This window comes from Amphiprion ocellaris, chromosome 7 (assembly GCF_022539595.1).
Source record: "Amphiprion ocellaris isolate individual 3 ecotype Okinawa chromosome 7, ASM2253959v1, whole genome shotgun sequence".
Classification (NCBI taxonomy): Eukaryota; Metazoa; Chordata; class Actinopteri; family Pomacentridae; genus Amphiprion; species Amphiprion ocellaris.
Genome location: NC_072772.1, coordinates 22,243,845 through 22,256,590, shown reverse-complemented (window position 1 = coordinate 22,256,590; position 12,746 = coordinate 22,243,845). Strand labels below are relative to the sequence as shown.

The 12,746-nt window shown below is 40.5% G+C and overlaps 1 protein-coding gene across 25 annotated transcripts in view; it reads right to left on the bottom strand.

Moving 5' to 3' along the window:
• Positions 1 to 12,746, bottom strand: part of phldb1b (pleckstrin homology-like domain, family B, member 1b) — a 153,744-nt gene that overhangs the window by 13,306 nt on the left and 127,692 nt on the right. For 12 of the 25 annotated variants that reach the window (XM_055012306.1, XM_055012307.1, XM_055012308.1 and 9 more), the window contains 8 exons: positions 12,316 to 12,438; positions 11,006 to 11,167; positions 8,612 to 8,746; positions 6,967 to 7,083; positions 6,754 to 6,856; positions 4,653 to 4,697; positions 3,176 to 3,518; positions 326 to 416 (listed from right to left, as the gene is read on the bottom strand). In XM_055012306.1, the coding sequence (XP_054868281.1) occupies positions 326 to 416; positions 3,176 to 3,518; positions 4,653 to 4,697; positions 6,754 to 6,856; positions 6,967 to 7,083; positions 8,612 to 8,746; positions 11,006 to 11,167; positions 12,316 to 12,438 (1,119 nt within the window). The remainder of the gene's footprint in view (positions 1 to 325; positions 417 to 3,175; positions 3,519 to 4,652; positions 4,698 to 6,753; positions 6,857 to 6,966; positions 7,084 to 8,611; positions 8,747 to 11,005; positions 11,168 to 12,315; positions 12,439 to 12,746) is intronic. The other 13 variants (XM_055012310.1, XM_035950180.2, XM_035950194.2 and 10 more) reach the window with 6 other exon arrangements.

The window sequence follows — 12,746 nt, the reverse complement described above, 5'->3', positions numbered from 1 at the left end:
TTATGACATCTCTGTCCTTAAACCTCGATTAGAAAAGGAATTTTCTGAAGATGTAATGGACTTTCAGAGCCAGTAACAACAGAGCTGTGGGAGAGAAGCTTTGGAGCAGAAGATGGATTATCTATAATGGCCTTTCAGAATGAGCTACTTCATCAGGGCACAAAAACAAAAAGGCATCTGAAGGCCAATAAACGGCTTAGAGTTACAGTCATGGAGCTTTATTTTTCAAATTCATATTCAATTCAAAGTTATCGAACACTGCACAAACTCATCAGTCACTACGTATGGATTCAGGATGGGCTCCTCTCTGGATGGTGTGTCTTACCCGCGATTCAATAAGTCTGGCTTTCTCCAGCTGCGCCTCCTTCAGCATTTTCTCCATCTCCTCAATCTTCAGAGCGTCCACTCCTCCAACACTGACGTCAAACAAAAAAAACACAGAGCCACCAAATGAAGTTCACCTGTTCAGTCATTTACATCATAAGCAACAACAGCTACACTCAACAAGCTACATAACAGCATATCACTAAAAGGTGGAGTGTGATTCTGGAGAAAGATGGTGGTTAACATATCTACACTACCAGTAAAAAGTTTGGAGTCACTTAGGAATGTCCTTATTTCTGAAAGAAAAGCATTTTTTCAATAAAGTTAACATTAAATGAATCATAAATCCAGTCTAGACATTGTTAATGTGGTAAATGACTATTCTAGCTGGAAACAGCTGATTTTTAATGGAATATCTGCATAGAGGTACAGAGGAACATTTCCAGCAACCATCACTCCTGTGTTCTAATGCTACATTGTGTTAGCTAATGGTGTTGAAAGACTAACTGGTGATTAGAAAACTCTTGTGCAGTTATGTTAACACATGAATAAAAGTGTGAGTTTTCATGGAAAACATGAAATTGCCTGGGTGACCCCAAACTTTTGAACAACAGTGTATGTGAACGCAGTGTGTTTCATGCTGCTCTGCACATCAGTCCCAGAAAGATACTTCTTCATGCTGAATCTGTATCCTAACAACTTGCTGACAACTTAATCTCCAGTGAACTGTTTTTGTGACATACTGCATTAATTTTGTTGATGAAGCATTTTTTATTTCCCCCCCAATCTCACTAATTTGTTTCCTGATCTGTCTTCAGTCTGCAGGTCAGCTGAGAAGACCCTGAATGTTTGCAAATGATTGTTGTTGAGTCAGTCATGGCTTCTTGTGGCAATGAGGTGTACAGGATTTTTTCTTTTTCACACAATCTTGTACAAACTCCAAATGATTTGGCTTACTGTACCAACCAAACTGCATATCACAGATGACTAGTTTAAGGTTTGTTAAAAGTTAAAAAAAAAAAAAACAATTCATTCTGTTGTCTGACTCTGATGAATGGTCAAATTTTAGCAGTTTTTACCTCTAGGTTCAGAGGGTGACTGAACACTGAACTGGCAGAATGAAATTTTAATACAAAGTCCCATTTAATTTGAAGCTTTCATTAATATCCAGTATTGGTTAATTAATCAATATGGGGCCTCACTTTTATAACAAAAAAACCTTCCGGTTACTGTGAGAAACAGTGAGTGTCTCAGCCCTAATTTGCTTCATAAACTTTGCTTCTTCCCTGTTTCCTCCATCGCTCCTGCCTCCACTCTGCACCGTTCATTACAGGATACATTAACGTCATTCCACAAACCATTAGGAATATTACTCCTGAGAGCTGTAAAAGATGTTTGAGCAATGACTGCTGCAGCTGAGAGCACGCTGTGGTGTGGTCTGCTGTAATACAGCACACAGCTTGGCCACACTCACAGATGGTCTCCATGTTAACAGACCTGATGATAAAGACTTTAACTGGTGGGGAGTCTGAAGATTATCGGTCTGTGTGTGTCTCTTTGGATTGGGTTTGTGTGTGTGTGTTAGCATCCAATCAGAATATTTCATCCAGTAGTTACATATGAATAGTGATATGTTTGGATGAAGGCGCTCGGAGCCAGGATTTAATTTCGAACAGCATTCCCATGGCATAGTGTGCTTGAACATTTGACTAATTAATTATTAAATAATCTGTTGCTTCTTTTCGATGCTACTTGTTTAATGTTTGAGATTCTATGAGAAACCCTTCAATGTGACATTTACAAATATCATGTTTTGTTTGTGTGGGCTGCACAGTGGTTTGGTGGTTAGTACTGTCGCCTTCCAGCTAGTAGATCCCGTTCGTGTCCCGGCCTGGGATCTTTCTGCATGGAGTTTGCATGTTCTCTCTGTGCATGTGTGGATTTTCTCCAGGTTCTCCAGCTTCGTCCCACAGTCCAAAAACATGCTGAGGTTAATTGGTGATTCTAAGTTGTCTGTAGGTGTGAATGTGAGTGTGAGTGTTTGTCTCTATGTGTAGCCCTGTGATAGACTGGTGATCTGTCCAGGGTGAACCCTGCCTTCACCCTCAGTCAGCTGGGATAGACTCCAGCCCCCCATGACCCTAATGAGGATTAAGCAGTGTACAGATGATGGATGGATGCTTTGTTTGGGTCCAAAACCTAATGATATTCACTTTACTCACAGCTCAACCCAAAATGTTTGTTGGGATTTTGGCTTAAAAATTAAATAAATAAGTAGTTGTCAAGAAAGTCAAAGAAGTTTCCTATTCAGTAAGTCAATCAACTAACTGATTAACTGTTTCAGCAGCCATTCTGATATTTGCTACATGAGACAGTAATGACACAACTGCAAGGTGTTATTTAGTGGCAGTACTGGTAAAAAAGAACAAAAAAAACAAAAACAGGAATGTACATTTTTAGATAACGTGTTTTAGTTTTAGTGTTCTGAAATGAATGATTAGCAGTGGAGGGTTTGTGGTTATCAATAAAAATGTTGACAGGCTTGATGGAATTCCAGTCAGATCAAAAAGCCTTGGAACACTGACACAAATCTATCAGCTGTTACGTTTTTGCCAAAGGCTGATGTCCAAACACCTGACATTTTTACTGATGTGTGTTTACTCCACTCCTCCCTCATGTCTTCTCCAACATACTCTGAGGAGTACAGATCGTATCTTTACATATGTAAGCACTTCTATTAAATTCAGCTTCAAAGGCTGTCAGTGACTTGACTGTACAAACAAGCAACGTGAGCCGATCCCTTATCAGTATGTTCTGTCCACGTCTGTGTGCATCTGCTCTCCTGTCATACCTGGACATGTTATCAGGCGAGCAGGCCGAGTTATTCCCCGTGGACACGCTGGTGTCCATGCTGTCTGAGCTCTCCAGGCTCAGCGTATCGTAGGGCTGCTCTCCGGCTGACGGCGGCTGGTGGTGCAGGATGGAGTGGTGAACCAGAGGAGGAGGGCCGACAGAGCTGTGGCTCAGCGCGGGGCTGTAGGCCATGACGGGAGAGTAGGAGGGCGATGAGGAGGATGAAGACATGAGGTGGGGCTGAGAGCCGTGGAGAGCCTCCCACTGGCACTGAGCCTCAGCCGCTGCTCTCTGTTTGAGCTCGGCCAGACGACGACGCTGCTCTTCGATCACCTGCTGACCTGGAGGGAGGAGGGGAAACCTGATCAGTGGATTCATTCGCATTTTTGATGTGAGGTGGAAGACGGAACAATGACTGAACGGTCACCCTGCAAGCAACACGATAAACAACTCAGCAGGTCTGTTTGTTTCCTACAGAAACCAACACGCTGGCTGTAAATAGGTCTTCCCAAGCATCAAACACTGAAGACCCACTAAATGTAAACCATCACCAGCACCAGCCCACAACGTAAGAGACCATAATCATGCACCACACATACAAGTATGTGCTCTCTCAGTAATACAAGCTCGAGGAAAATTACAAAAATCCAGTCTCACAAGGTGGAGGCAAAAGTTAAGTATCTATCCCAACTTCTCACATTTCAAATCCATGCTGCTGTGCAGCTGATAATGGGCAGATACAGTACATCTGGAAAGAGCTCAGCTCCAAAGGAGGAGCTCACTGAAGACTGAACATGCAAGATTTATTCTCCAGCAGGAACGTTCATAGAAGATTGATGGGAGAAGAAAGAGGATTCAATGTTACAGACAAAGAAAAGATGAAAAGAAATCTTTGGGGGAGAAGAGTTAATGACACACCAGAGAGAAAGGAGGCAAAGAGAAGACTAAAGAGAAGAGGGTTAGGTGAAGACAGGGTCTGAAATTAACAGCAGCCAAGTGTCAACTTGTGGTAAATGTTACCTTTGATGGATAAAACAACAGAAGTAACCTGTCAGGCTGAATAACCCTTGATTTTTTTTTTTTTTTTTTTTGGTACATACACTCTTTGGTCTTTACCTATGGTGAAGCCTTCAAGCTAAGGTTGTTGATTGGCTGCCAGATTGTTATGTAGCAAAGACAAGGTATTTAAATCTCTGCTTCTATTGTGTCTTGGTGGTTAACTAAACACAGGATGCTTTTAATTCATTCACCTGTAGGATGAACTGAAACCCTGCAGGTAAATTTAGATGTTTTGAGTGATTAGAGGTGAACAAAAGATAGTTCTCAATAATTTAGTTTGCAGGAAAACAGCTGATTTCAGACCCTGCCTGTGATTTACGGAAAGACAGAAGGTGAACAAACAAGGCTCAATTCCATTGAACGAAATGAAGAAAACTTCAGAAATCATCGACTCCTGGACGTGTTGATCCATCTACCTGCTGAGCTTCCCTCTGTGGTGTTCTGTCTGGAGGTCAGGGGCTCTGTGGTGCAGCAGTGCAGGAAGAAACAAGTCACAGACAGACACAGGCACACATGAGAAACCTAAACTGCAGATGCTGACAAATGTGACCAGCTGCAGTTTCCATCCCAGCATCTGTGGGTGGCAGCCAGCTGAGCAAAAACACCAGACTGCTTTCCTCTGATCCACTTAGTCACACAGCACTAACGCATAAGGAGCTGTTCTCCTTCTGATGCCACACACATACATACAGAGAGGAGAGGAGAAGCAGGGTTTACAATAACCAACGCAAACAACTGATGATCCATTTGTCCGCTACACTGTGTACTCGTTATCAAAACATGCGACAATGTTGTTTTATCTACACTACCGGTCAAAAGTTTGGGGTCACCCAGACAATTTCATGTTTTCTAATGAAAACTCACACTTTTATACGTGGCTAACATCGTAACGCAAGGGTTTTCTCATCATCAATTAGCCTTTCAACTAGGGATACAAACTACAGTTTTTCTCTGCTCTTATGTAAACACCTCAACCCATGTTTTAACGGTGCCTTTTTAATTTTAAATCCATCTTGTCATTTTGTGTTTTTGTTTTTATTATTACAAAGCTTTTATATATATTTTGTATTTTGCACTGTATGGCCTGCACCTTACCTTTCGTTGCACTTGTTGCAATGACAATAAAGTGAATCTGAATCTGATGAGGCCTATCCGACCCAGTATCGGTATCGGGTTCCGATACCAACGTAATTCACGGATCGGATATTTCCGATCCAATCTGCAGAGATTTCCAATCCATGATCCACATCTGTGCCTTAACGCTTTCTGCTGAAATGACTCCACAGTGATCCCCTGTCGGTTGCTCTGTTAGCTGGCTGCAAAATGTGGAATGGATTTCCTGAACGGAGGCGTGTGTCAATGAGACACGGAGTTATGAGACACACTTCCGTTCAGGAAATCCATTCCACAGTTTGCAGCCAGCTAACAGGCAAGCAGAGCAGCACTGTGGCTAACCAACTTTTCATTCTAGGTCTGCTGTGTGGAAATATGTACGAATGTATACACATATGTCCCAAAAGGCAACTTAAGGTACATATAAGGTCAGAAAAACAAGAAATCCTGTTAACAGGAAAAATTCCACCCTGAAAATAAATAAATACCCCTCACCAAATAAAATACAAAGTGCTGCTTCATCTGAACAGCACAAATTAAGTATACTGGCTCTTGCAGCATCAACAAATCAATATCATACTTATCTGTAGAGAGGAGTTTATTACAGCCTCATATAAAATCAACAGTAATGATAATAATAATATTAAAGCAAACAGAGCTCTGGTATTGGAATAGTATCGGTATCGATAAATATCCAAATTCAGGTATCGGACTGGAAGTGAAAAAAAGTGGATCGGTACATCCCTACTTTCAACACCATTAGCTAACACAATGTAGCATTAGAACACAGGAGTGATGGTTGCTGGAAATGTTCCTCTGTACCTCTATGTAGATATTCCATTAAAAATCAGCTGTTTCCAGCTAGAATAGTCATTTACCACATTAACAATGTCTATACTGGATTTCTGATTCATTTAATGTCATCTTCATTGAAAAAATGCTTTTCTTTCAGAAATAAGGACATTTCTAAGTGACCCCAAATTTTTGAATGGTACTATGAATATCATGTAATGATTCAGTAACAACTAACTAAACTTGCCACAGATGTCCTACATTTTTTATTCATTTATGGTAAATGATTTGTTTGAAATAATTAGAGCATTAATCAGGACTACATTGTGTCAGAGTTACATCTAGTCTTACATCTGCCTTACATGAAAAAATACAGTGTACAACAGAGATGAGTACTCCTGTGTTCTAATGCTACATTGTGTTAGCTAATGGTGTTGAAAGGCTAACTGACGATTAGAAAACCCTTGTGCAATTATGTTAGCACATGAATAAAAGTATGAGTTTTCATGGAAAACATGAAATTGTCTGGATGACCCCAACTTTTGAACAGTAGAGTATGATAAATGAAATACTGGCAAATTCTGCAATGTTGAGGCAGACCAGGTCAGGTACCTTTCTGCTGCAGAGCGATCTGCCTCTTGGTCTCGATGTCCTGCAGGGTTGCAGCCAGGTTCCTGGGCAGACTTCCAGTGCTGCCAACTGCCAGCAGGGGGCTCTGCCGAGTCAGACACAATGTCCCAATTAAAGCGCCATTGTGTTCATTGTTCACGTGTGGTCCACATTGTCCAAAAGATAACCATTAAATATTTTACGTGAGCAGCCTACCTTGGAGGTCGTGTTGCGTCCCAGAGTTGCTGCTCCGTGCTGAAGAGGGGATGCAGAGCCTGATTTAGGTTGATAGAGAGACACACCTGGATCACTGTCCAGTTTAGAGCGGAACACCTAAGGAGCACACAAAAAGCACAAACAGGTCAATATAAGGCAGTGAAGACGTTAAAACAAAGCCATGTGATAGCAGATAGAGCGTTTAGGAACAATGTTAGAAATACAACTGAACTCCACCACAAATGAGTTGTAAGTTCCTGCAGGAGAACAGCAGTTAGAAGCACGACTGGCATTATGCTGGGAGTACTATGAAACACTGATATTAAGATAAAATGCTAGAAATAAAAAAAAAACAAACTTACGGTTCAATTAGTGGTTTATTTTGGTATCAAAGACAACATGAAAACTATCAAAGAGCCGTCAGACATTGTATGATTTAGGCTGCAGCGTAACACACTCACACAGACACCTGGAGAGGCAGCCTAGTCCCTCCTGCTGAACGGCTGTTTGATCAGCTTCATTTAACTTAATGCTGCAACGACTTCATGTTCAAAGTAATGACTTGAAAGTGTTCACACACTCAAACTTTATTTAAGTGGTGATTGAAGTTTTCTGTAGTCTTCGGCTTCAGGCAAAGACTCTCAGCTTTATTCCAATCTCACGCACATAAATTGACTTCATGTTTTACACCAAAGCAAACGTTAAAATTCCAGACAACAAAAAGCTGCAGCATGGAGTCGTGACCTGTACTATCTCTTCAAATGGCTGTGTTCACAAAATAATTCCTTAACATAGTTTGTTTTTATTTGTCAGACAGTTTTTAATGCTCAGAGTTGTTGAAAGCTGAGCTGAACTTGATTCTCTAGTTGTTTAAGGAGGCTGTAAGAGTTGTCATTGTAAACTTTTTCATATGATGTGACTGCAGCAATGTTAAATTTATTTATTTAACCTTTATTTTACCAGGTAAGTTAGTTGAAAGCTAGTTCTCATTTTTGATAACGACTGAGTCAAGAGGCAGCATACAACAAGATAAACAACAAAAGAAACACCAAACATTAAAGAGCTTTTGCTTTGTATACAGTGGATTAAGACGGCATCCTGTCACGGGATGCACTCATTATGGTGCTGGAGGTGCATCCTGTCTGCTTTTACTATCCTGGAGATGTGCCTCTACTTTTATTTTGAGTGTCCACACTGGGGTGCAACAGCAAAATAAATAAAGATAATTATTATGCAATATGCTAATCAATTATTGATAATTATTAATTATTAATAATTAATTAGAATATTTCAGATTGGATTTTTTATTAACTGGCAAACATTTCTACGACCATGTATTGCTAGTGTCTTCGTGTGGTATTGGGTGCAGGCTGATGATGAAAAATGACATTTTTATCCTTTTAAAGGTAAATATACTGCACAATGTGACTAGTAGATTTCACTTGAATCTTAATTCAACTGTGCAAAAAAGGGAGCTGAATACCTCCTGAATCCACTATTCACACACACAAACACAAATTCAACTTCCTGCTCTGGAAATGAGTCAACAGCAGCTTGAATACTGGCAGAGGTATAAGAGCACACAGAAACAGCAGAGAAATGAGTGAAAAAAACATGAGGAGAAAGACAAAAGAAGACCCTGTACCTGCAGCACAGGCCTGCGGCCTGACAGCGACTTGGCTGGCAGAGCGGGAGGACAGAGCTGGCTGGAGCCAGCCATCAGCTCCTGGTACCACTGCTCTAAATCTAGCTTGGGCAGGAGAGGCCTGCTGCCCTCAGACTGGAGAGCACAGAGACAGAACAAGACAGAAAGTGGAAATGAAGGGAAAGGAGAGAAGAAAATGAGAAGACAAGAGGAGATTAGAAAGCATTCAAAGACAGTAGAAACAGGATAGAAATGTTTGTTTTCTACACCCTCAAAAGCTGTAATTAACTTTTTTATACTTTGAAAATTATTCCTAACTATATTCAAGGCATTATTGTTTTCAGCTACATTGTGCTTTATACCCTCAAGCTGCTATATTCCTATTTTACATTTCTGTGTTTTAATTCCATGTTGCTGCTGCAATGACCCAGTTTCTCACAAGAACATTGAAGTTTCTCCTGTTTCATGTCTTAAACTAATGTGTCGTTGGACACGGGGTTTAAGATTAAAAAGTTTAATTTATTTAACAAGCCATATTTATTTCAGAAACATACAGCATCCTTGAATTATCGTTGTGCCAGAACCACATTCATTTTTGTTGTCCTGCTCCCATTATTGCTGAGAATTTGTATCTGTTTCTGATAAAGACAGCTGACTGAGACAAGCTGCTTACATAATATTCCTGTTCCAACACTACTATCACACGCAGCTCATAATCAGGTTAAACAGAGCAGCTTCATTTTTCATTATTTTCTCTTCTCCTGGTAGAAGTAAGGAGATGAAACTGATTCATTAAAATTCTCTCACAATTGAGTTTTGAGATAGAATGACTGGAAATGATACAATATACATGATATTAAATATGACGGATTACATTAATAAAGTGAGTAGTAAGACTGTGAGCCCATGTTTAATAGATCTTTGGAAAATCTATGACTTCAGGTAAAGCTGCAGTGTAACAGACAAACACAGCAACATCATGAGATTTAGAGGCCTCATGGGCTTCAGTAGTGATGGTGAAAAGTCTAGTTTAAGCAGTCCACACCTACTCTATACCATCAGTGAATCCAAACAGGTTAAACTGTTTGTACGGACAACAGAGAAAGGGACATTTATATAAAGGATAGCAACAATAAGAGAAAAGAAGGAAGACAGTCCCCTCATTTAAGTGTTGATCAACTCTCCCGGAAACAGAATCACCAGTTCACCAAAACAGGGGTTATGGCTAATTTACAGCGGGATAAATGGCAAATACAGTCATTTAGGCAGGACATTTGCAGAAAGGATACAGTTCCTCCATGCTTTCATTTCTCATGTGTAAAATCTAAGACTGTGTAAATAAACTGAAGACTGAAATGAATGAAATTCTGCATCTGTTTGTTTCTGCCTCTTCAAACTGAACTGAACGGCTCCAGCAGGATTCTCCTACAATGCAATTCACAAAAGAAGCAAAAGGTGCTCACAGTGGGAATGATGTTCTAAATGCTCCTGTATCATAACCATTCTTGTAATGAGGTATTAAACAGTTAAGTCTGCTGATTTTGTTGTACATGAAATACTGGATAATATGGATAATATGACAATAAGCATGTATTACAAACTGTATACAAATAGTATGTAGAGTGGACACAGACACACAGCATCAGCATCCTTCATGGTTTTTGTCTAGTGTGGTTCAGTGGTAACTCTTGCAGGTTAAGCCTCATATTACCCATATTCTCATGAAGAAGCTCTGCTTTTGACATACAAGTGCTGAGGTGTATTATACTATTGTTCTACTCATATTCAACTGTCATATGACAGGTTTAGACCACTACAAGTGATATATCAGCATCTGCAAGATGATTTCTGATACAAGGGCATACACTACCATTCAAAACTTCACTTAGAAATGTCCTTATTTTTGAAGAAAGTGTTTTTTTTTCAATGAAGATAGCATTAAATGAATCATGAATCCAGTCTAGACATTGTTAATGTGGTAAATGACTATTCTAGCTGGAAACAGCTGATATTTAATGGAATATCTCCATAGAGGTACAGAGGAACATTTCCAGCAACCATCACTCCTGTGTTCTAATGCTACATTGTGTTAGTTGATGGTGTTGAAAGGCTAACTGATGATTAGAAAACCCTTGTGCAATTATGTTAGCACATGAATAAAAGTGGGGGTTCAAACTTTTGAATGCTAGTGTATGTTATTCCGATTTTTTTCTTTGCTTTATTCCCTTCAATCATTGGATAATTTAACCCTAAAAATGATTTACAACAAAACAAGAAAAGCAGGCAAGCAGACATTAGTTTAGATCCTATGGCATAAACTGCTGTCTTATGGCCTTATACAATTGCACACACAGGTGATCTGGAAGGAGAAGAAGAGGGAAGGACAGCACACACCTCCACAGAGAGAGAGAGGGAGGAGCCATGAGGAGAGGGGAGGCAGGAGAAGGCGGGGTCTACTGCTCCAGGCTGCAGGGGCTGGCGAAGCGGGGAGGTAGGGGACGACTCCACCTTTGGCATCCCATACATCTGATTTAACTGGCCCACTGTCACATACTCCTCCTCAGAGGAATCACACACACAGGAGGAGAGGGGAGGAAAGGAGAGGAGCAGGGAGAGGAGTGAAGAGAGACACGTCAGCAAGACAGGCAGCAGGAGGGAAACATATCAAGTACATTTAGAGGCCTTCTGTATCATGAAGGTGTGGAGGAGGAAAGACTGACTGGATTATAGCACGATACACACAGTCAGCATCAGGGCTGGACCAATACACTACCAGTCAAAAGTTTAGACACACCTTCGCTTTCAATGCTTTTTATTTATTTCTATTATTTTCTACATTGTAGATTAATACTGAAGATTAACATTTTTTTGTTTACAACATAATTCCGTATGTATTCTTTTATAGTTTTGATGTCTTCAGTATTAATCTACAGTGTAGAAAATAATTAAATATAAACCACTGAATGAGAAGGTGTGTCCAAACTTTTGACTGGTAGTTTATATGAAACCAACACCTGGATCTATGGAAAGCCACTGACTGTAATTAAAATGTAACATTTTGTACATATTTCAATAGATTTCTCACTATTATAGGTTCAAAGTTTACTGCAGTATGTTTTACCAAAATGTGACCTGCAACATCACATATTCAAAACCATTACTCCCTCTTTCAAATTAGACAGGTTGTTCATTTAAAATTCAAAACTGCAGCAAGCTATAAGCTTGTTTTATCGTGTCAAACAGAAACCAGAGAAATGTGTTTTCATTCCTTACATATTAATAAAAGTAATGCACCAAAGGTAAAGTATGGGAAAGTTTCAAATATAGCCTTCCCTACATGTTATACAAGAATTGTTGCTGCTAAAATAAACCTAAAGTGAATATTTATGGCATGAAATCTTACAATCCTTAACTCGATCCAAACATACATTTATCAGTCCAACCCTGTACAGCTAATGTGATTTGGTGTTACAGCAGTCTACTGTAAGTGAACGCTGCCTCACAGCTACAGAGGGCGACTACAAGCTGCTAACTGCAAACATTCATGTAGCAGAGAGGAAAGCCAACAGTACAGTCAGTTTGATTAACAGCAAACCAGCAGAGGGAGCAACAAGACATGAAAATGGAAGGATGGTAGGAGAGACAAGAGAGCAGAAATGAAGACAGAGCGGATCAGGAGAGAGACAGATGGGAACTGATGGTACCTCGCAGGCGCCAGCTAATGCAGCATCTATGGCAAACGAGCGGCCGTGCGAGCCCGGCTTGCCTCTGTCATGGTGGCCGCTGCTGCCGTACATCTTATAGACATCCGACAGCTTCAGGTACTCCTGAGCACCAGCCAGCAGCCGACAACAGACAGGATGAGAAGCCATGAGGACAGCGTTGCACCGCACCTCTCAGGCACAGCACAGCACAGTAACACACACTAGTACACACAAGCACAGAGCCAGTCCACGGTGCTTTTAATTCTGAGACAACACATCTTTGCAAGCCAACAACCAGGCCCCGATTTTACCTGCTGGCTGTTATTTGAGCTAAAAGGTGCACCGTGTGTGTGTATGTGTGTGACAACAGACAAACAGGAACACACTCAGCAACAGACAGTGAATCTACAGCATCACAAGAGGCCGACACA